Source organism: Bombus vancouverensis, unplaced genomic scaffold (genome assembly GCF_051014615.1).
Source record: "Bombus vancouverensis nearcticus unplaced genomic scaffold, iyBomVanc1_principal scaffold0018, whole genome shotgun sequence".
In the NCBI taxonomy this organism is placed as follows: domain Eukaryota; kingdom Metazoa; phylum Arthropoda; class Insecta; order Hymenoptera; family Apidae; genus Bombus; species Bombus vancouverensis.
Window position 1 is genome coordinate 7240171 of NW_027468910.1, and position 27088 is coordinate 7267258.

General features: G+C 37.7%; 1 protein-coding gene and 1 long non-coding RNA gene across 3 annotated transcripts; both read right to left on the reverse strand.

The window, feature by feature from the left end:
• Positions 1-10504: 10504 nt before the first annotated feature.
• LOC143304071 (uncharacterized) lies at positions 10505-13947 on the reverse strand. Of its 2 annotated transcripts, XR_013060766.1 has the most exons (4): positions 13030-13935; positions 12701-12783; positions 10810-11425; positions 10505-10627 (listed from the first exon to the last, which is right to left on the reverse strand). It is a non-coding gene; the product is annotated as an uncharacterized LOC143304071 (long non-coding RNA). The 2 variants fall into 2 exon arrangements; XR_013060767.1 differs by lacking the exon at positions 12701-12783 and having other exon boundaries at positions 13030-13947.
• A 6850-nt stretch (positions 13948-20797) lies between these two features.
• On the reverse strand, positions 20798-25269 carry LOC143304075 (uncharacterized). The gene is made up of 3 exons (XM_076626407.1): positions 21536-25269; positions 21389-21460; positions 20798-21310 (listed from the first exon to the last, which is right to left on the reverse strand). Exons 1-3 carry the CDS (start codon positions 21632-21634, stop codon positions 20897-20899), a joined length of 585 nt encoding a protein of 194 aa, XP_076482522.1. The 5' UTR covers positions 21635-25269; the 3' UTR covers positions 20798-20896.
• Positions 25270-27088: the final 1819 nt, after the last annotated feature.

Consider the following 27088-nt stretch of genomic DNA (forward strand, 5'->3'; position numbering starts at 1 on the left):
TTATATGGGATGACGTTATAACGTATTACGTTATATGGGATGACGTTATAACGTAATACGTTATATGGTATGACGTTACAACGTAATAGGTTATATGGTATGATGTTATAACGTAATAGGTTATATGGTATGACGTTATACCGAATTACGTTATATGGGATGACGTTATATCGTAATAGGATATATGGTATGACGTTATAACGTAGTAGGTTATATGGTATGACGTTATACCGAATTACGTTATATGGGATGACGTTATAACGTATTACGTTTTATGGGATGACGTTATAACGTATTTCGTTATATGGGATGACGTTATAACGTATTACGTTATATGGGATGACGTTATAACGAAATAGGTTATATGGTATGACGTTATAACGTAATAGGTTATATGGTATGACGTTATACCGAACTACGTTATATGGGATGACGTTATAACGTATTACGTTATATGGGATGACGTTATAACGTATTACGTTATATGGTATGACGTTATAACGTAATAGGTTATATGGCATGACGTTATACCGAATTACGTTATATGGGATGACGTTATAACGTATTACGTTATATGGGATGACGTTATAACGTATTTCGTTATATGGGATGACGTTATAACGTATTACGTTATATGGGATGACGTTATAACGAAATAGGTTATATGGTATGACGTTATAACGTAATAGGTTATATGGTGTGACGTTATACCGAATTACGTTATATGGGATGACGTTATAACGTATTACGTTATATGGGATGACGTTATAGCGTATTTCGTTATATGGGATGATGTTATAACGTATTACGTAATATGGGATGACGTTATAACGTATTACGTTATGTGGGACGACGTTATAACGTATTGCGTTGTATGGTATGACGTTATAACGTATTACGTTATATGGGATGAGGTTATAACGAAATAGGTTATATGGTATGACGTTATAACGTAATATGTTATATGGTATGACGTTATAACGTAATACGCTATATGGTATGACGTTATAACGTAAATAGGTTATATGGTATGACGTTATACCGTATTACGTTATATGGGATGACGTTATAACGTATTACGTTATATGGTATGACGCTATAACGTAAATAGGTTATATGGTATGACGTTATACCGTATTACGTAATATGGGATGAAGTTATAACGTATTACGTTATGTGGGACGATGTTATAACGTATTACGTTATGTGGAACGACGTTCTAACGTATTACGTTATATGGGATAACGTTATAACGAAATAGGTTATATGGTATGACGTTATAACGCAATAGGTTATATGGAATGACGTTATACCGAATTACGTTATATGGGATGACGTTATAACGTATTACGTTATGTGGGACGACGTTATAACGTATTGCGTTGTATGGTATGACGTTATAACGTATTACGTTATATGGGATGAGGTTATAACGAAATAGGTTATATGGTATGACGTTATAACGTAATATGTTATATGGTATGACGTTATAACGTAATACGTTATATGGTATGACGTTATAACGTAAATAGGTTATATGGTATGACGTTATACCGTCTTACATTATATGGGATGACGTTATAACGTATTACGTTATATGGTATGACGCTATAACGTAAATAGGTTATATGATATGACGTTATACCGTATTACGTAATATGGGATGACGTTATAACGTATTACGTTATGTGGGACGACGTTATAACGTATTGCGTTGTATGGTATGACGTTATAACGTATTACGTTATATGGGATAACGTTATAACGAAATAGGTTATATGGTATGACGTTATAACGCAATAGGTTATATGGAATGACGTTATACCGAATTACGTTATATGGGATGACGTTATAACGTATTACGTTATATGGTATGACGTTATAACGTATTACGTTATATGGGATGACGTTATAACGTAATACGTTATATGGTATGACGTTATAACATATTACGTTACATGGGATGACGTTATAACGTAATAGGTTATATGGTATGACGTTATACCCAATTACGTTATATGGTATGACGTTATAACGTATTACGTTATATGGGATGACGTTATACCGAATTACGTTATATGGGATGACGTTATAACGTATTACGTTATATGGGATGACGTTATAACGAAATAGGTTATATGGTGTGACGTTATAACGTAAACAGGTTATATGGTATGACGTTATACCGTATTACGTTATATGGCAAGATGTTATAACGTATTACGTTATGTGGTATGACGCTGTAACGTATTACGTTATATGGTATGACGTTATAACGTATTACGTTATATGTGATGACGTTATAACGAAATAGGTTATATGGTATGACGTTATACCGTATTACGTTATATGGGATGACGTTATAACGTATTACGTTATATGGTATGACGTTATAACGTATTACGTTATATGGGATGACGTTATAACGTAATACGTTATATGGTATGACGTTATAACATATTACGTTACATGGGATGACGTTATAACGTAATAGGTTATATGGAATGACGTTATACCGAATTACGTTATATGGGATGAAGTTATAACGTATTACGTTATATGGGATGACGTTATAACGTATTTCGTTATATGGGATGACGTTATAACGTATTACGTTATATGGGATGACGTTATAACGCATTACGTTATATGGGATGACGTTATAACGAAATAGGTTATATGGTATGACGTTATAACGTAATAGGTTATATGGTATGACGTTATACCGAATTACGTTATATGGGATGACGTTATAACGTATTACGTTATATGGGATAACGTTATAACGAAATAGGTTATATGGTATGACGTTATAACGCAATAGGTTATATGGAATGACGTTATACCGAATTACGTTATATGGGATGAAGTTATAACGTATTACGTTATATGGGATGACGTTATAACGTATTTCGTTATATGGGATGACGTTATAACGTATTACGTTATATGGGATGACGTTATAACGAAATAGGTTATATGGTATGACGTTATAACGTAATAGGTTATATGGTATGACGTTATACCGAATTGCGTTATATGGGATGACGTTATATCGTATTACGTTATATGGGGTGACGTTATAACGTATTACGTTATATGGGATGACGTTATAACGTATTACGTTATATGGTATGACGTTATAACGTAATAGGTTATATGGTATGACGTTATACCGAATTACGTTATATGGGATGACGTTATAACGTATTACGTTATATGGGATGACGTTATAACGTATTACGTTATATGGGATGACGTTATAACGTAATATGTTATATGGTATGACGTTCTAACATATTACGTTACATGGGATGACGTTACAACGTAATAGGTTATATGGTATGACGTTATAACGTAATAGGTTATATGGTATGACGTTATACCGAATTACGTTATATGGGATGACGTTATAACGTATTACGTTATATGGGATGACGTTATAACGTATTTCGTTATATGGGATGACGTTATAACGTATTACGTTATATGGGATGACGTTATAACGTAATAGGATATATGGTATGACGTTATAACGTAATAGGTTATATGGTATGACGTTATACCGAATTACGTTATATGGGATGACGTTATAACGTATTACGTTTTATGGGATGACGTTATAACGTATTTCGTTATATGGGATGACGTTATAACGTATTACGTTATATGGGATGACGTTATAACGTATTACGTTATATGGTATGACGTTATAACGTAATAGGTTATATGGCATGACGTTATACCGAATTACGTTATATGGGATAACGTTATAACGTATTACGTTATATGGGATGACGTTATAACGTATTTCGTTATATGGGATGACGTTATAACGTATTACGTTATATGGGATGACGTTATAACGAAATAGGTTATATGGTATGACGTTATAACGTAATAGGTTATATGGTGTGACGTTATACCGAATTACGTTATATGGGATGACGTTATAACGTATTACGTTATATGGGATGACGTTATAGCGTATTTCGTTATATGGGATGATGTTATAACATATTACGTAATATGGGATGACGTTATAACGTATTACGTTATGTGGGACGACGTTATAACGTATTGCGTTGTATGGTATGACGTTATAACGTATTACGTTATATGGGATGAGGTTATAACGAAATAGGTTATATGGTATGACGTTATAACGTAATATGTTATATGGTATGACGTTATAACGTAATACGTTATATGGTATGACGTTATAACGTAAATAGGATATATGGTATGACGTTATACCGTATTACGTTATATGGGATGACGTTATAACGCATTACGTTATATGGTATGACGCTATAACGTAAATAGGTTATATGGTATGACGTTATAACGTAATAGGTTATATGGTATAACGTTATACCGAATTACGTTATATGGGATGACGTTATAACGTATTACGTTATATGGGATGACGTTATAACGTATTACGTTATATGGTATGACGTTATAACGTAATAGGTTATATGGTATGACGTTATACCGAATCACGTTATATGGGATGACGTTATAACGTATTACGTTATATGGGATGACGTTATAACGTATTACGTTATATGGGATGACGTTATAACGTAATACGTTATATGGTATGACGTTACAACGTAATAGGTTATATGGTATGATGTTATAACGTAATAGGTTATATGGTATGACGTTATACCGAATTACGTTATATGGGATGACGTTATATCGTAATAGGATATATGGTATGACGTTATAACGTAGTAGGTTATATGGTATGACGTTATACCGAATTACGTTATATGGGATGACGTTATAACGTATTACGTTTTATGGGATGACGTTATAACGTATTTCGTTATATGGGATGACGTTATAACGTATTACGTTATATGGGATGACGTTATAACGAAATAGGTTATATGGTATGACGTTATAACGTAATAGGTTATATGGTATGACGTTATACCGAACTACGTTATATGGGATGACGTTATAACGTATTACGTTATATGGGATGACGTTATAACGTATTACGTTATATGGTATGACGTTATAACGTAATAGGTTATATGGCATGACGTTATACCGAATTACGTTATATGGGATGACGTTATAACGTATTACGTTATATGGGATGACGTTATAACGTATTTCGTTATATGGGATGACGTTATAACGTATTACGTTATATGGGATGACGTTATAACGAAATAGGTTATATAGTATGACGTTATAACGTAATAGGTTATATGGTGTGACGTTATACCGAATTACGTAATATGGGATGACGTTATAACGTATTACGTTATATGGGATGACGTTATAGCGTATTTCGTTATATGGGATGATGTTATAACGTATTACGTAATATGGGATGACGTTATAACGTATTACGTTATGTGGGACGACGTTATAACGTATTGCGTTGTATGGTATGACGTTATAACGTATTACGTTATATGGGATGAGGTTATAACGAAATAGGTTATATGGTATGACGTTATAACGTAATATGTTATATGGTATGACGTTATAACGTAATACGCTATATGGTATGACGTTATAACGTAAATAGGTTATATGGTATGACGTTATACCGTATTACGTTATATGGGATGACGTTATAACGTATTACGTTATATGGTATGACGCTATAACGTAAATAGGTTATATGGTATGACGTTATACCGTATTACGTAATATGGGATGACGTTATAACGTATTACGTTATGTGGGACGATGTTATAACGTATTACGTTATGTGGAACGACGTTCTAACGTATTACGTTATATGGGATAACGTTATAACGAAATAGGTTATATGGTATGACGTTATAACGCAATAGGTTATATGGAATGACGTTATACCGAATTACGTTATATGGGATGACGTTATAACGTATTACGTTATGTGGGACGACGTTATAACGTATTGCGTTGTATGGTATGACGTTATAACGTATTACGTTATATGGGATGAGGTTATAACGAAATAGGTTATATGGTATGACGTTATAACGTAATATGTTATATGGTATGACGTTATAACGTAATACGTTATATGGTATGACGTTATAACGTAAATAGGTTATATGGTATGACGTTATACCGTCTTACATTATATGGGATGACGTTATAACGTATTACGTTATATGGTATGACGCTATAACGTAAATAGGTTATATGATATGACGTTATACCGTATTACGTAATATGGGATGACGTTATAACGTATTACGTTATGTGGGACGACGTTATAACGTATTGCGTTGTATGGTATGACGTTATAACGTATTACGTTATATGGGATAACGTTATAACGAAATAGGTTATATGGTATGACGTTATAACGCAATAGGTTATATGGAATGACGTTATACCGAATTACGTTATATGGGATGACGTTATAACGTATTACGTTATATGGTATGACGTTATAACGTATTACGTTATATGGGATGACGTTATAACGTAATACGTTATATGGTATGACGTTATAACATATTACGTTACATGGGATGACGTTATAACGTAATAGGTTATATGGTATGACGTTATACCCAATTACGTTATATGGTATGACGTTATAACGTATTACGTTATATGGGATGACGTTATACCGAATTACGTTATATGGGATGACGTTATAACGTATTACGTTATATGGGATGACGTTATAACGAAATAGGTTATATGGTGTGACGTTATAACGTAAACAGGTTATATGGTATGACGTTATACCGTATTACGTTATATGGCAAGATGTTATAACGTATTACGTTATGTGGTATGACGCTGTAACGTATTACGTTATATGGTATGACGTTATAACGTATTACGTTATATGTGATGACGTTATAACGAAATAGGTTATATGGTATGACGTTATACCGTATTACGTTATATGGGATGACGTTATAACGTAATACGTTATATGGTATGACGTTATAACATATTACGTTACATGGGATGACGTTATAACGTAATAGGTTATATGGAAAGACGTTATAACGTAATAGGTTATATGGTATGACGTTATACCGAATTACGTTATATGGGATGACGTTATAACGTATTACGTTATATGGTATGACGTTATAACATATTGCGTTACATGGGATGACGTTATAACGTAATAGGTTATATGGTATGACGTTATACCGAATTACGTTATATGGTATGACGTTATAACGTATTACGTTATATGGGATGACGTTATACCGAATTACGTTATATGGGATGACGTTATAACGTATTACGTTATATGGGATGACGTTATAGCGTATTTCGTTATATGGGATGATGTTATTACGTATTACGTAATATGGGATGACGTTATAACTTATTACGTTATGTGGGACGACGTTATAACGTATTGCGTTGTATGGTATGACGTTATAACGTATTACGTTATATGTGATGACGTTATAACGAAATAGGTTATATGGTATGACGTTATACCGTATTACGTTATATGGGATGACGTTATAGCGTATTTCGTTATATGGGATGATGTTATTACGTATTACGTAATATGGGATGACGTTATAACTTATTACGTTATGTGGGACGACGTTATAACGTATTGCGTTGTATGGTATGACGTTATAACATATTACGTTACATGGGATGACGTTATAACGTAATAGGTTATATGGTATGACGTTATACCGAATTACGTTATATGGTATGACGTTATACCGTATTACGTTATATGGCAAGATGTTATAACGTATTACGTTATGTGGTATGACGCTGTAACGTATTACGTTATATGGTATGACGTTATAACGTATTACGTTATATGTGATGACGTTATAACGAAATAGGTTATATGGTATGACGTTATACCGTATTACGTTATATGGGATGACGTTATAACGTATTACGTTATATGGTATGACGTTATAACGTATTACGTTATATGGGATGACGTTATAACGTAATACGTTATATGGTATGACGTTATAACATATTACGTTACATGGGATGACGTTATAACGTAATAGGTTATATGGTAAGACGTTATAACGTAATAGGTTATATGGTATGACGTTATACCGAATTACGTTATATGGGATGACGTTATAACGTATTACGTTATATGGCATGACGTTATAACGTATTTCGTTATATGGGATGACGTTATAACTTATTACGTTATATGGGATGACGTTATAACGAAATAGGTTATATGGTATGACGTTATAACGTATTTCGTTATATGGGATGATGTTATAACGTATTACGTAATATGGGATGACGTTATAACGTAAACAGGTTATATGGTATGACGTTATACCGTATTACGTTATATGGCATGATGTTATAACGTATTACGTTATGTGGTATGACGCTATAACGTATTACGTTATATGGTATGACGTTATAACGTATTACGTTATATGGGATGACGTTATAACGAAATAGGTTATATGGTATGACGTTATAACGTAATAGGTTATATGGTATGACGTTATAACGTTATACGTTATATGGTATGACGTTATAACATATTACGTTACATGGGATGACGTTATAACGTAATAGGTTATATGGTATGACGTTATAACGTAATAGGTTATATGGTATGACGTTATACCGAATTACGTTATATGGGATGACGTTATAACGTATTACGTTATATGGGATGACGTTATAACGTATTTCGTTATATGGGATGACGTTATAACGTAATACGTTATATGGTATGACGTTATAACGTAAATAGGTTATATGGTATGACGTTATACCGTATTACGTTATATGGGATGACGTTATAACGTATTACGTTATATGGTATGACGCTATAACGTAAATAGGTTGTATGGTATGACGTTATACCATATTACGTAATATGGGATGACGTTATAACGTATTACGTTATGTGGGACGATGTTATAACGTATTACGTTATGTGGGACGACGTTATAACGTATTACGTTATATGGGATGACGTTATAACGAAATAGGTTATATGGTATGACGTTATAACGAAATAGGTTATATGGTATGACGTTATAACGTAATAGGTTATATGGTATGACGTTATACCGAATTACGTTATATGGGATGACGTTATAACGTATTACGTTATATGGGATGACGTTATTGCGTATTTCGTTATATGGGATGATGTTATAACGTATTACGTAATATGGGATGACGTTATAACGTATTACGTTATGTGGGACGACGTTATAACGTATTGCCTTGTATGGTATGACGTTATACCGTATTACGTTATATGGCACGATGTTATAACGTATTACGTTATGTGGTATGACGCTATAACGTATTACGTTATATGGTATGACGTTATAACGTATTACGTTATATGGGATGACGTTATAACGAAATAGGTTATATGGTATGACGTTATACCGAATTACGTTATATGGTATGACTTTATAACGTAATACGTTATATGGTATGACGTTATAACGTAAATAGGTTATATGGTATGACGTTATACCGTATTACGTTATATGGGATGACGTTATAACGTATTACGTTATATGGTATGACGCTATAACGTAAATAGGTTGTATGGTATGACGTTATACCATATTACGTAATATGGGATGACGTTATAACGTATTACGTTATGTGGGACGATGTTATAACGTATTACGTTATGTGGGACGACGTTATAACGTATTACGTTATATGGGATGACGGTATAACGAAATAGGTTATATGGTATGACGTTATAACGCAATAGGTTATAAGGAATGACGTTATACCGAATTACGTTATATGGGATGACGTTATAACGTATTACGTTATATGGTATGACGTTATAAAGTAAATAGGTTATATGGTATGACGTTATACCGTATTACGTAATATGGGATGACGTTATAACGTATTACGTTATGTGGGACGACGTTATAACGTATTGCGTTATATGGGATGACGTTATAACGTATTACGTTATATGGGATGACGATATAACGTAATGGATTATATGGTATAACGTTATAACGTATTACGTTATATGGTATGCCGTTATAACGTAATAGGTTATATGGTATGACGTTATACCGAATTACCTTATATGGGATGACGTTATAACGTATTACGTTATATGGGATGACGTTATAGCGTATTTCGTTATATGGGATGACGTTATAACGTATTACGTAATATGGGATGACGTTACAACGTATTACGTTATATGGTATAACGTTATAACGCATTACGTTATATGTTATAACGTAATAACGTAATACGTTGTGCGGTATGAGGTTATAACGTATTACTTTATATGGCATGACGTTATAACGTATTACGTTATGTGGTATGACGTTATAACGTATTACGTCATATGGTATGACGTTATAACGTATTACGTTATATGGGATGACGTTATAACGCATTACGTTATATGGGATGACGTTATAACGTATTACGTTATATGGGTGGACGTTATATATAGATAGCGCATAGATAACCACAATAGCGGACGCACACACAATGCATTATATACACATATTAATTTAAATGAATTAAACAGTACCTTTATAGCCACAGATATAAGACGATTGAAGACAACCGTAGTAAGTATCCAAGGCATATCGAAGAATCGGATGATGTTGTGGGAATGATCTAGGTAAGTGATGCAGCATCGAAAGAGTAGAATCTGAAGAATTACAGACAATGTTAATCTAACAAATAGATTTTAATCACTAATAAAGAAACTAATTCATATCATACACAAAATAATAGCAAATAGCAAGTACAAGCAGTAATAAATTAATAGAAAAGAATAAGAAAGGTCAATAAACACAGAAGTAGGTTAGAAATTAATCAAGATAGACTAACTAAATATTAACGATAAGACATGACTGAACTCGGTGCAAAAGAATAAAGTTATGCTACACGAAATAACTGGTAACAGAATACACAAAACAATATTACAAAACACTACTAAATAAGATTATAGTGATTAACAATTAATTAGTTATTTCAACAACACGTTGCTGTTGACATTAAACCAACGCCATACCAAAGACACACGCGAGCGACCATGTTGAAAAATTCGTCGCACGCACATACAAATAACGGCTAATGCAACATAATACAGCATCATAATAGCAATGTTAGGTACTAATAAAAAAAAAAAAAAAAAACACAAGAAAAGGGGGAGAGAGTTAAGGAAAATATATATAATAAATAACAACTAACATAATTATAACATATTATATATGTATTATATTATATACAGGGATACAGTATTCGTACAAGGGAACAGATCCAAAACAAAATTATATAAACAATATATATATATTATCTATTTTTATATGTGTGTACAAAACTGATGGCGAACTCATCAACTATTCTCTGAACGACGGATGGAAGAACATGAATTGCAATCCGCACAGTGGAACTGTAAAGTATTGGTACTCCACTCACGAAACCAAGTACTGATGATATCCACCTGTAAACAAACAACATTTATAACTATGCATATAATTCTCACTTATGTTTACCAATATATATATATATATACACGCACGTTGTAAAGTAGGCGATATTTATAACATTCACTTCCATTGATAATGCAAGTGACTCATAAAATTAAGCCGTCATATTACCATTGCACGCACATATATATGTCGGGTTCACATTAGAATTAGAGTTAGGGGCGTGAAGCGAATCTTCGTTTGGATTACACGTCGTCGTTATGCAATAGAGAAGACATTGGCTAGTGGAAATACGATTACCATAGAACCGGACAAGTAACCGTGGTAATTAGATACTCGAGAAACTAATGACAATGATCCTAGGTTCAATAACGAATCCGCGGACAACGGGACGGTAGCCGTACGCACTCGCAAAGATCTAAGTCGGATTCTGTGTTAATAGTCGCTGGCGTTAATCTCCTTTTTGTCGATGAGACCGCAAGAGAGAATGACTTTCCGTCCCGGTGATACCCCAGAGGAAAACTATGACGGGGTGTGTCTAAGGACACGAGATCATCGGATTCGTCGGGGACATCCTACGTTCGGAAAGTAAGGGAAATTGACGTTGCTGCTAATTGGCCAATCTCCATATCGGTAGTTAGAAAAGGATGCTAGCTGCCCTTGAGGGAGGGTTGCTAGTGGGAGACGTCGTTCGTGGAAAAATAGGTCTCTCCTGTCTTCCCGTAACTGGGACAAAGACTGTGTATCTGTTGAAGGATTTTAGGTAACTAGATATTAGTGTTTATGACGGTCCTCGGGCTAGCCGATCACGTACTGTGGAGACGCGTCGACATCTGGTAAACATCCTGCCCAGAGAATAGGATCTGCGTGTGGCAAGCTACGGGACAGAAACCGTTGGAATGTTTACTGCCACGTGCTGCTACAAATCTTTCTTTTAAGGAGAGCTATAGGATTACTCAATGCCTTTGTTAGATGGAGAGTTCGTCCCGTTGACCGCGGCCACGTTCGGCGACTAATTGTCGCCTTGAGCCCAAGCTCATTGTCACAAGTCTCAAACAAATACAATTGGTTAGAATGACGGCAAATCGTTTAGTTACAACTGTAGATTTTAATTACAATGTTTTTATGGATTTTCCCGAGGTTTCAGAGGGAAGGCACCGGTGTCCTCTTATCTCCGACATATATATATATATACTCGAAGACAAGGTACATTTGTAATATTTATTCCTATTGATAATATATACTTATATATTTATAACAATAAAACAAATCTCATTCATACTACTTACCAGTACGTATGCATATATGTATATAATTATAACTCAAGTAGCATTCATGATATTTATTTGTACTGATAACATGTACGTAAAACCTAAAATAAAACAAGGTTTTAACAATAAAAATAAAAAGAAAAAAAAAGAGAGAAAAAATACATATAAATATAAAAATTTTCTTTTCCATATATATACATATATTAATAATGATAAAAGATTATTCTTATTTCTGATAAACTCGAAAGTAAAACGACAAATGACAACATTATACCATGATGTACTGACACGAAGACACAACACACAGAAGAAACTAATAGAGAACGCTTTAAGCTTGGAAAACTTACCGCCCGACGAATTTGCATACACCACAACCAAAACCCAGGACACATGGCTTTGATCGCAGGAGAAGCGGACCATATAGTCAAGTGCATTCCGGTACAAGTAAAGGTATGACATAGAACAAAATGCTACTCGGAACTACCCGTCTGGCAAAGGAATCGCACCACAGGAACTCCGCCCGGACGTGCGCCAAACGCGGCGATATTCAGCACCATCGTCGTTGGCCACGAGCGGAATATATACCCAAAAAGACCTCGATGCACTACGGGACCACGTCATGTTCCCGGCAGAAAAATCTGCAGTCTTGAACGCATTGGCCAGAGGAGCAACAGGAAAAACAATCGTCCCTGGAACAGTAAACATCCTGGGAATGATGGACAAAAACACATTAACGACAATAGCGAAAAATACCGTATCAAGCTTATGGACTGGTTTTATGGAATTTGGAACTGTGAGTGCAGCAATATTTGGAATACTCACAATATTTAAACTAATCAAGACAATAATAGATATAGCCGCACACGGATACCAGTTACGTGAAACTTACGAATGTGGAGCAATATGCGGCCCAGTCACCCACCCGCTACTATACCTCAAAAGAAGACGAAATATCGATGATCAAACAGCACAACCTCAAGAGATATCGATAACACCGGTAGTCATTCAACTACCAACGACACCTGCGTCCGCCTCGAGCGAACTCAGAGATACCATCAGTCAAATTTCCTATGGAAATTTGAACTCCAAGGGCGGGGGTGTCACGTCCCGCGCTCCGCACGAAACGAAAGGAAGGATTAACAAAACGAGGGCGATTAACAAATCCAACCAATAAACAAAATACATAATACAAACAATTCTAAATAAACCAGAAAATAAGAATAACTACAAAAAGGGAAAATAATTGAAACGCCAGGAATATATATATATATATATATATATATATATATGTCGGATCAGGATTCGAATTTTGGGCGCGCGACGACTCTTCATGTGGACTAGCCATCGTTTCACAAAGCCGAGATTTTATTTACACGTATATACAGGTCTATCACTAAGCTTAACAAATAATAAGTACAACTAATAATAAGTCTAACAAACACTAAGCCTAATGAATAATACGATCTACGAATAATTAAATTAAATAATACTATTAGCAATGTTTGAGTTCAAACGAATCCACGGTCACCGGGATAACTCCTTACTAAGCGAAACTAACTTAGACGCAAATGCGATCCTCGAAAACGCTCGATGTATCACTCTCCAAGGCAATCGCAAGAATGCCAGCCTCGTGGAGATTTTTCTCCCTGTACGATTGCATTTTGTTTTCTATCCCCGTTTGGAAGCATCGAGAAGGTTCCAAACGCCGTTGCTAGGCACACTCGTTGGAAGCATCGAGAGAGTTCCAAACGCCGTTGCTAGGCAGTTTCTGCCTGGAGTTTTGGTTACTAAATACAATGTATGTCCCATTGCATCGGCACCTCCGAGGCAACATCACACGTGGCTCGGCCCGCTCTCGAGGCCGCATGCCGCCACAACCACACTTCTCGGAAAACACATACAACCACTCCAGACCTCCGTTAGATAAAACATCCATCCCGTGACCGTGGCTACGTTCAGCGACCGATTGTCACCTCGAACCCAATCTCGCTTATTACAAATCTTAAACAATTACAACTATAATAAAATCTAGGCCAAGGTACTAGAGGATGTTCCCAAAATTTCCAAGGAAGGGCTTCGGCTTTCCTTTCATCTCCGACACGGCCATCCTGACTATCACACGTCCTCGGGTGTACCTTCGTTAACAAAACAAAAGGAAACAAGATTAGTGTCATTGTGATTAGCATTCAAAGTGCCAGTTGCATTCTGCGTGCTTTCAGTCGGGTCGTAATGACATGACGGACCATTCTCGATTTCACACCCAAATGGGTCTCATCCTTCGAATCGCACATACTCTCAAAGTTCGTTACATAACCAGCTTCGTAACACGATCGCTGTCAACACTAGACCGCCTCCAGCCTCGTGACATTGTCACTGTCGGTACTAGACCAGCTCCAGCTTCGTGACATCGTCGCTGTCGGTACTAGACCAGCTCCAAATCCGTGACATTGTCGCTGTCGGTACTAGAACAGCTCCAACCTCGTGACATTGTCGCTATCGGTACTAAACCAGCTCCAACCTCGTGGCATTGTCGCTGTCGGTACTAAACCGGCTCCCAGCTTCGTGACATCGTCGCTGTCGGTACTAAACCGGCTCCCAGCTTCGTGACATCGTCGCTGTCGGTACTAAACCGGCTCCCAGCTTCGTGACATCGTCGCTGTCGGTACTAAACCGGCTCCCAGCTTCGTGACATCGTCGCTGTCGGTACTAAACCGGCTCCCAGCTTCGTGACATCGTCACTCCCAGTGCCTGACCGCACTGAACTCCGTCCCATGGCCGCACCTGGGCTCATATAATTCTACGATCCTCTGGGATCGGGGTACTCACATCGCCATGGTCACTGTTCTCGTCATCACAACAGACATCCAACTCCGCAGGAATGCGACTATCCGGCATTTTCCTTAACCTGTCATGACTGTACTTGTATGACCTTTTCCCATCCAGTGTTTTCAAGGTATATCGGTCTCCTCCCAGGACCTCCGATATCACAAACGGACCCCTGAATTTTGGATCCAATTTTGTCTGGTTCCTTTCTTCATTTTGGCGTAGTACCAAATCACCAGGATTAAACCTAACTACTTTAGCTTTGGTTTTATCGAATCTCTCTTTGTCATACCTAGCACTAGTTTCCATCTCTTTCATTGCCTGTTGTCTTACACTGGAGATATCTATTTCTTTTTCCTCGATGTTATCAGGTAGTAATAAGTCATACGGTCTTGCTGCTCTACCAATCAATAACTCTAAAGGACTCGATTTGGTTACGCGGTTGATGGTGCAATTCAAAGCCAATTGCATCTCCCCGATCGCGTCTTGCCATGAACGCCCGGTCGTTTCTACCGTTGTGAACATATTTTTTAACGTGCTCATAACACGCTCTACTTGCCCATTGGCCCTACTTGCACCGGTCGCGATCAAATGAACTTTGATTTGTTTGCTTGCACAGAATTCTTGAAACTCCCGGCCCGTGAAACATCTACCCTGATCTGCTATTATCCGACAGGGACTACCGAACAAAAACACGGCGGACTTAAGTGCCTTGATAACGCTGAGCGAATCCAATTTGCGTGTGTGATATAAGTGCACGAATTTCGTAAAGGCATCGATCAAGACGACGACATACTCTTTCGAGTCATTCTTGCCACTCAGCTTGCCCGTTATGTCCATATGCACCGTATGCCACGGTATGCCGGTCTTAGGTATAGGATGCAGTTCAGCCTGTATTTTACCTGAACTAGCCTTCGAAACTCTACAAGCATGGCAGTTCTCGACAAACTTGCGAACATACTTCGCCATTCCCTCGAACCAATAATACTCATAGAGCTTCTCGAGCGTTTTATCCCATCCTAAGTGCATAATTGACTGATGCACATGGTTGATGACGGACCATCTAAAACCTCTCGGAACAATGGGTAAGCAAAGGGTTCTGCCCTTTCGTTGTACTTTACGGTAAAGTGTACCGGATCGCAGTTCGTAGGTATTCGCGATATCTTCCGCGAGCTCTTCGTTCTGTAATTTATTAACGATTTCGGAGATTTGCGGATCGCGACGTTGTTCCGCTAATAGCCAGTCTTCGGAGATCTCGGCCAGATTAATCTCTTTCTCTGCGACCTTGTCTATCATACGGCGATTCAAGTCTACGGGGTTTCGCGAAAAGAAATCTACGTGGGCCATTCGTTTACCCTCTCGATACATGATGTCAAAATCGAATGTTTGCAAATAAGCCCACCACCTATAAACCCGGTCGTTTAAGTTTACTTTGTTGCTGGAGGCTTTCAAAGAATTACAGTCCGTAACTACTAAGAATTTCCGTCCATGTAAGTAGTGTCGGAAATGCTTAACGGCGCTTACTACTGCTAGTGTCTCCAGTTCGTACGAATGATACCTAGATTCCGCGGGACTGGTCCTTTTACTATAATATTCGATGACTCTGTTTTCCTTTTCGACTCTATGCATTAAAATAGCTCCATACCCCTCCGAACTAGCGTCGGTATGTAGCTCTATGGGACGATTGGGATCAAATATCATTAACACCGGCGCGTCGGTCAGAACGGAAATTATCTGTTGTCTTATCTTTTCGTGCCTGTCCGTCCAAGTTATGTGCTTGTTACTAGAAGTGAGTGCGTACAAGGGTTTCATCACTTGCGAAAATTTAGGAATAAATTTTCGGAAGTAAGAGGCCAAACCTATAAACTGCCTAAGCTGTGTGAGGGTCGACGGTGCAGGTAAAGAATTCAAAGCTTGTATTTTTCCCGGGTTTGGACGAACTTCTCCGTTACGAATTACATATCCCAAATAAAGTACCGACGTCTTCAGAAAAGAACATTTAGCGAAATTGAAAGAAAATCCGGCGTTTACGAGAGTGTTTAGTACAGTGTGCAACCTTTCTAGAGCTTGATCTATTGAGTCGGCGATTATTAGAACGTCGTCCAAATAAACAACGACATACGAATAAGCGAGGTCGCCTAAGGCCTTGAAAATGGCTCTCTGGAAAACGGCTGGTGCATTTTTCAACCCAAACGGCATCGTCACGTATTCGTATTGACCGTCGGGGGTAACGAACGCAGTATATTCCGTCGAGTTAGGGTGAATGGGGATCTGGTGAAATCCGCTAGCCATGTCCAGGCTAATGAAGTATCTCGCACTCTGCAATCTCGCGATTTGGTCAGCAATAAGGGGTAAGGGATACCGATCCGCGACCGTATTTTTATTCAGCGCTCGAAAGTCTACGCACAATCTGTCTGAGCCGTCCTTCTTCTTCACGAGTATTATAGGGCTCGCGAACGGCGAATTACTAGGTTTTACAATTTGTGCTTTAATTAACTCGTCTATCCTCTCGCGTACTATTCTTCGCTCTTCCACGCTAAGCCTGTAAGGGCTTCTCTGCACGGTGACGTTGGGATCGATTAGCCGTATTTCCAACTGGCCCGTACTGACGCGAGTACGCGGGAAACCCGTAATGAATGATTCTTTAAATTTTTCGAGAACAGAGATTAATCGATCTTTATAGTTACCGATCACATCAGTGTCAACCTCGTTAATGTTGACCGCATCTTCCGCGACTTTACCACAAGCGTTAACGACCTTTGTTTTACAAATAACGAGGCTATCTTGCGCGATATTTACGTCGAATCCCTGGCTCAAAATCTCGCGACCAATCATGATGTCGTATTTTAGGTAATCGTCAGCAAGGACATGAAAAACTATCTCCAATGTAAGATCGTTAATACGAACAGTGGACAAAATCTGAAGTGTACTCTTAATACAAGTATTCCCGATCCCCCGCATCACTACCACATCGGTTATTCTTTTGCCCGAAAATTTCGAGGCTAGGGACTCTTTGATTAACGAACACTCGGCCCCAGAATCAAAGTAAAATGGATACGACTCACCCAGATGGCTTAATCTACCAGCCGGAGCTTCTACTACACAGGAGTCGATCCGGCGTTCGTCAATGGAATCGTAGTTTCTTTTCCGCGATGATGGGCAATTAGGCGCGATATGTCCCTCCTCGTGGCATTTGAAGCAGGTCACCTTCGACGATGCGGCTGGTCGTTTTTCCTTCGGGTTTCGTATATCCTGCTCCTTCCCCGTTTGTGTTTGCAGGCGACACTCCGTTCTCCTATGTCCGTGAGCACCACAGCGGTAGCACTTAATCCGAGGAACTGATAGCCTGCTGCGTTTAGCTTCAGGTTCCGTTAGTGAATTTCTTGGCGAAAATGTCGGCTGATCGTTGTAAGGGAGAATCCTCATTTCATCATGAAATTGGTCCTCCGTCCTGATATTATTCGCGAGCGTTAGTCGCCGAAAGCGTCGATCTTGTGAACTCAGCATATAAAGGGCGAGGGCATTGATCACTTCGGGCATCGTTAGATCTTGCAACTTCATCTGCAGCATGGAGCGGAGGCGACTACCGTACGCTCCCGGAGATTCAGTCTCCGACGGTCGTTCTCTGGATATCCTTATTAACGCCGAAGCGGCTGTCTCTCTGCCACCAAAACGCGAAAGAAATTGTTCCTTAAACGTTGGCCAGGTAAGCTTTCCACCGCGCACCATTTGTGAAAGCCAATGCGCAGCAGAACCCCTTAGGGCGCGATTTAGAGCGGAAAGTAACGCACTCTCTTGCATCGGGTGGTCTTTCAAAATCAGATCAGCATGAGAGCACCACGCGGATGGATCGGCGCCCGCGCCTACGGGGTCAAAACGTGGTAACGTTGCATCCTTAGATTCCGTACTCGGTCGTTGCTCCCCCGGTTTGTGCGCTAGCGTCTGAATTAACTCGCGCATAAGGTCCATTTGCTCTTGTAGCACTTTAAACGGTTCTGATCCCACTTCTGATGTCGGATCAGGATTCGAATTTTGGGCGCGCGACGACTCTTCATGTGGACTAGCCATCGTTTCACAAAGCCGAGATTTTATTTACACGTATATACAGGTCTATCACTAAGCTTAACAAATAATAAGTACAACTAATAATAAGTCTAACAAACACTAAGCCTAATGAATAATACGATCTACGAATAATTAAATTAAATAATACTATTAGCAATGTTTGAGTTCAAACGAATCCACGGTCACCGGGATAACTCCTTACTAAGCGAAACTAACTTAGACGCAAATGCGATCCTCGAAAACGCTCGATGTATCACTCTCCAAGGCAATCGCAAGAATGCCAGCCTCGTGGAGATTTTTCTCCCTGTACGATTGCATTTTGTTTTCTATCCCCGTTTGGAAGCATCGAGAAGGTTCCAAACGCCGTTGCTAGGCACACTCGTTGGAAGCATCGAGAGAGTTCCAAACGCCGTTGCTAGGCAGTTTCTGCCTGGAGTTTTGGTTACTAAATACAATGTATGTCCCATTGCATCGGCACCTCCGAGGCAACATCACACGTGGCTCGGCCCGCTCTCGAGGCCGCATGCCGCCACAACCACACTTCTCGGAAAACACATACAACCACTCCAGACCTCCGTTAGATAAAACATCCATCCCGTGACCGTGGCTACGTTCAGCGACCGATTGTCACCTCGAACCCAATCTCGCTTATTACAAATCTTAAACAATTACAACTATAATAAAATCTAGGCTAAGGTACTAGAGGATGTTTTGATGAGGACCCAAAATTTCCAAGGAAGGGGTTCGGCTTTCCTTTCATCTCCGACATATATATATATATATACATATTATACTATTGTCACTTTAAAACAATATTAATAAATAAATGTTCCAATTGCGGTAGAATAAGGAAAAACGAGCGACAGACGAAAAATTACTTCGATATCAAACAAAACTAAAGACCCGTCACTAAAAACTTTACTGATGACATCTATGAGCAGCCATGTTGGATTTACACGCGTCATGGCGACAGGAATATTAGGGATTAATGGAAGTCAGGCGCGAGAAACAAATCATGAAAACACATTGTTAACACTTTTCTTTAATAAATTCTATGCGCAACTACAAATGTAAAAAAAAAATATATATATATAATTAATTAAAAGGGGGGAAATATAAAATTGAAAAAAATAACAAACGTAAAATAGATAACCTAACACTATCACATTCAAAATATATATATATATATATATATATATATATATATATATATATATATATATATATATATATATATATATATATATATTGAACACAAAACAAAATACATCAAAAAATTAATAATAATAAGGAACATCAAACAGCGAACCAACGAATTTGAAGCAGCTACACTAAATCAAAATCGAAGCAAGGAGCTCCGGGATAAAGTTCGCTGAACTCACGCATACACCAATAGCGCACAACAGGGGAAATTCCCTTTCTCCCAGAAGCGTGGTGACGAAGATGTGCCTCCAAAACCTCTTCGGGAATTTCATTCGCAAAACGAACTTTCACGCAACGATCGGTATCAACGATTTCAACCAGAGGGGGTTCCCTCTCCAATACGACGGTCTCTGCATCGAAGAAATTCTCGTCGAAAGTAACCAAATCGTCAAAGCCCAATTTCGACACGGCCTCGGCACCAATGTTGAATAGTTCCTCCAACCACTCTGATACTCGTGGTTTATCACAGGGCCGCATGCGTTTGATTGGTCCTCCCGAGTCGCCCATGGGTTCTTCGGAATCCCTCTTTCGCTTGGGCTGAGAACAACACGGTATATTTTAAATAAAACGAAACAGGACGAATCAAGCGGACTAAAAACAAGACTAAATACGTACCAGGGAAGTCTGGAAAGGAACCTCTGATGGAAACGACTCCGCAAACATTGTTCGAACGTCGATCACCGAAGCCTAGGGAAATAGCAAAAAAGGAAAAAACAATCAAAATCACAAAAACAACCTTAATATGCAAACATCCAAACTTACGCAAAACAACTCGAAGGAGGAGGTCCTTGTTATGGGAGAGCAGCGGAGCTGCGCGTGTTTACCCAGTAAACATTGAAATGATAATGATGCTGCAGCCATCAGCCCTTCCACGCGCCGAAGAACACCGGTAATTCCCACGGTACAGCACGTGGAAGTTTCTCGTGGAAAGGATTAGATCAGCGTGGAATGCTTCAAATCTCCTAGACGCTAGCTCAGCGGAACACAGGACTGATAAATACTAAGTCGAAATATGGAATTTGCATTTTGTCACGTACGATTCCAAGAAGCCCAAACTGCAACATCCCGATTCCCACGGAAGCGTACCCCCAGTGGACCACCACCCCGTGGGGGATGGCATTATAAATAAGCGTAGCAACATAGCGCAGCGCTCATTATTATTCTGGTGAACATTCTTATTACGGTTCATTATTCTTTGTTCATTATTATAGTGTCCATTCTTCTTATAATTTGCGTTCGTTCATTTTTTATAGTGTTCATTCCTTACGGCTCATTATTCTTCGCTCATTAGTTTGTTCATAATTCTTGTGATCGTTTGTTATTACGGCCCATTATTAATTTATTACTACGTTCGTTATTGCGCTCGTCACTGCGTTTAGAAATTTTGTATAGTATTTTGCGTTTCGGGGTCTTAATTTTTTCGGTCAAGAAAAGAGAGTCGCGACTAAGTAAAAAGAAAATTTTATCTTTGAAGTCCTCATTTCATCGTTTAAACACAAACGCGCATTGTAATTGCGGTATTAATCCAGCTAAGTGAATTGCTCAGTCTGTATTAAAATAGATAAATAAAGTAAGAGTTGATAGTAAACTATATTCGAGTTCAAATAATAAACTCAACAAAACTTCGACGACCACCGGAGCGGCTGAGGCAATGGCACCAGACAGCACCTACTCCTCAAGGTAAGAAAATTAATTTTGAAAATTTCCTTCTTCTCTGGTAATCTCGTTGCCCTCGAGAATTGAATTAGAACTTCCTATCATCGATTTCGTTTTATTTTCGCGAACGGTTTTGAAGATAGAATCATTGTTTAAACTTTTAACAAAAGAGTTGTCCGCTGTGTCGGCTTGTGCGAACGGTGTTTTCAACTACTGAAACATCCACTGATCTTCGCATTCCTCCTCCCATTGTTGGTAAAATATTACCCGCCTTTGGGCAAGGCTTGCGAAATCACATAAGTCCCGCACAGGAAGGACTATTAAATACATCGTCGGGGTCAATCGAAAATTAAGAACAATACCGGCGTTGCTATTAACTGATATTCTTGCCATCATTGCATGCGATTGTAAGAGAGATATAACAGAACAATTTCCCTTCGAGAATTTAACCAAAGGATCGTTCGCTGTGTTGGCTTGTGCAAACGGTGTTTTCGCTTATCGAAAACACCCATCGATCTCCGCATTCCTCCTCCCACTGTTGGTAAAATATTACCCGTCTTTGGGCAAGGCTTGCGAAATCACACGAGTCCCACACAGAGAGGATCGTTAGAATCATCCCCGATTATTAAACTCAAAAGGCAAGAAAATCGTGGTGACAGAATCCACCGTAGTAAATGAATCGAGTTTCGGTCCTAACGGCAAACTACTACAGCGAAATTAAAAGAGAAGAAGAAGTCAAACGTAAAAATAAATTTATATAAAACAACGAAAAATCTCACATTCCTATCCAATCCAGCAACGCTAAAATATATATTATCTAGCTAATAAAATATATATATATAACCTAAGCCATTTTACATTCAAATAAAAATCCGTTCAACGAGGAAAAATATTTATTGTACCCAGCTTTAATCCTCTCCCGTGCTAGTATCCCTGCGCATAGCAGGTTAGCCGAAAAGTGGAATTCGTTTACCAGTTGCATTAAGCGTCAGTTAACGCTACCCATTAAGCGTAAAAGAAAATAATAAAAATAAAATATTTTGAAATAGTCCTTAGACTATTTCTGGTGGCAGCAACTACCGTATTAATTAGAAATCTAAATCAGTATTAAATACACAATAATATCATTTCAATTTATTTCCCTTCCGATTAAATTCAAAACTCAAACTATAAAAAAAAAATTTTTCAGTAAAATTTAACTTTAAATTTGATCGATTTAAACAAATAGATACGTAACAGAGTAAAGTAATAAATTTTTGGTGGCAGCGGTGGGATACGCTCCACGGAGGATTAAAGTTGGTTTAAACGGTTCGATTCGCTCCACAAGGGATTAAAGTTGTCACGATTATCGATAAAATATATACCTAAGAAATAATGTCGACTAAATTAGAATCGTTGGACAAAGGCATGATCTTGATGTTATCGGAAAAACTTAAAGCATGGGATGCGAATTTTCGCGACATGAGTACAACAATGAATAAATTACAAGACGATGTGCGTTCACTGAAAATAAAAAAGGAAATCAAGACACCCGTATCATCGCCGATAATTTCCCAAGCGACAATACCGATAGAAGTTAATCCCCAATCAATTAAGTTAAAAGATGCAATAGAGACAGTACCAGTGTTCGACGGACATCGACCCTCGGTATTTCGATTTTTAAGAGCATGCGAGCGTGCACGAAACATGGTTCCTAGGCATCAAGAATCTCAGTTAGTAAAATTATTAACGAATAAGCTTCGCGGGCACGCGTTTCTCGCCGTAGAAGACACAGAAGTAATAAGTTTAAACGATTTCGGGAATAAATTAAAAGATATGTTCGGTCCGGGAAAAACGGTTAACGAATATAAAGGGGAATTAGCTACAATATTTCAACGACCGGGAGAAGATATTTTGGACTACATAGAACGCGTCAAAGATCTCAGGCTGGCGATAATGAACGGGGAAAGGTACGAGTACGGCACCGTATTTCAAGATAGGATAGATCGAGACACGAGGGAAGCTTTCGTTAAGGGGCTCCCAAACGAGGTGTATTTACGAGTAAAGATAGCAGGATACCAATCCTTGGACGATGCGTACCGCTAAGCCGTGAAAGCAACACGAGAATTGAAACAAGTGAACAATAGAATTCGATACCAACGTCCGACACCTTCGGATAATTATAACCAAAACAACGCTCATCCACCATACAATAGTATCTATACTGTAAACAACCGCCAGGACTGGAGATTTGTACCGCCGTCGCAGAAACATCTAAACAACCCGGGAATAGAAGAAAATGTCAGGAAAGAAACAAGAGCAATAACTTGGGAAGAAAAACGCATAAATAAATACCTCGATAGAGATCTAAATCAAAAGAGAGATGCTGATCATTTCAACCAATCAACTTTTCAATGCAAACACCATTCCGTTGCTGTGATAAGGGATAATGTCACGTTAAATAATAAAAGGACGCACGGTGCCATAGACAGGATCATGAGTGAGAAATTTTCTGAGTTACCAAACAAGATAAATAATGTTAGTGCCAAAGAACTTTCAGACAAAGCAGAAACTAGGAGATTGAACGACGAGACGACAGGCAATGCTTATCCACTGCCTAACATCACAGAGATATTGGACCCGCTGGGAAGTGCAAATCGCCTCTCCACGTTCGACTTGGCAAAGATACAAAAGCAAGACTCCACGAATTTCGTGAATGTTTCAACCATAATAGGAAAAGAGATAGCGAGTGCATCTCACTCAAAAACTTCTATAAAACCATCAGAAGGAAACTTTATCGAACTCAAAGCCAAATCATTAAATTGCAAGGAAGATCACACTATAGAAAATAAAAATATAGCTATCCCTAAATCCAAAACAGAATCTATAAGCAAAAAGGTTTGTAATAAAAATTCAAAGAATAATTCCAAATCTACCAAAAATATTCCTAAACGTTCCATACAAATAAATAATAATTTAATTATAATAAGCACTTCCAGTAAAACTATTCATCCTGAAAAGGTAGAGAAAAATAAAGGTGCTGCGAATAAAATAAATGAAGAAGAAAAAAGGGTAACTAAGGAAAAGGATTCTAAACATTTTCAAGCTGAAGAAACGCAAGTTCAACGAGCTCAAAGAAATCAAAAGGGAGAAAACAGGGAATCACCAGTCGAAGATATATATAAAAACTTGAATAAATATGCTAGCCATTGGATTATAATTGGATTAAAAATACTTTATTGGTTACTACATCTAATATTTGACGTAGGTAACATAGTAAGTAGTGCTGATCTTATGATTCCCCCAGGAAAATATGGATGGTATCACACTATACTATATACAAAATATTTTTGGGTTAATATGGCTGCGGCACTCTCAAAAATTTGTATCTTAAATGCTATTAACAAGCAATTGGATAATTGGATCAATGTCAGTAAACCTGTGTCTTGGCGCAAAATAAAAACTAAAATGAAGGAAAGGAACGAAATTCTCCCCGCACAAATTAGTTTCGGACATCTAGCCAGAGAACCTATTGGTGAAGTAACAATCGAAGAGAACACGGAACCAACATGCGCAGAATATCTCGAAGATCTGTTCAATAAAATTAACACTGTACAACGAATGGCAAGAGAAAATTTGATAAAATCCAAACTAAGACTAACGATCGACGAATTAACCTTCAAGATTTTAAAACAGGAGATTCGATATATCTACTAAAAGAACCTAGTAAAGGAAAATTCTCCGATCAATATACTGGACCATACAAGGTGCTAGAAATCTTGCAGAACCAGAACGTCAAGATTGAAGTAAAAGGGATTCCGCGAACAGTGCACTTAAACAAGCTAAAACTAGCGCATAACCGAAATAAGCAATGAATAAAGTGATTTCAGTGGGCAACGTAGTGCGGTAGTGTATGTTGTAGTGCTGTTCGTCGAATAATACAGATATCGAACACCTAAAAGAGAAAAGGAAAAATTATTATATGTACTCTAATTATTGTTTGAATATAAAACGTGTTGATTCAATAAATAATTAAAAGAGTGAAAGTGAAAGTTACCTTGTGAACAAGTAATCATCATACGAGAAGGTTTACGTGCAAAATAGGTTATGGATCTCGGTTTGCGAAACACCATGTACAACAGCCAGCTGAAAAATAAATGAACAAATTAACTTCAACTGCCTTAATGCAAAATACAACAGTACTAAATGTTATAACAATACTATGGAAGCATGGCACTGTTCGTCGAACAACACAGATGGCGGAAACCTGAAAAGAAAAAGAAGTTTATTACAAATGATCCGATTACTGTTTGAATGTAAAACGTGTTAGTTCAACGAATAACTAAAACAGTGGAAGTGCAACTTACCTCGTGAACAATTAATCACCATACAAGGAAGTGTACATGCATGAATGTCGCAGATTAACAAGAAGAAATAAAATAGCTGATAAGTGTAGAAGGTGGTTAGAAAATAATTAAGATAGATTAATTGAAAGTAAAAGGATATCTTATTATGTATTAATCTACGTAGTATTGTTATATTATTATATCTAACATGTAGAAGTGGATTTTGTAATACACAATAGCGGTCGCACACACAATGCATTATACACATATTAAACTAAATAAACTAAACAGTACCTTTATGGCCACAGATATAAGACGATTGAAGACAACCGTA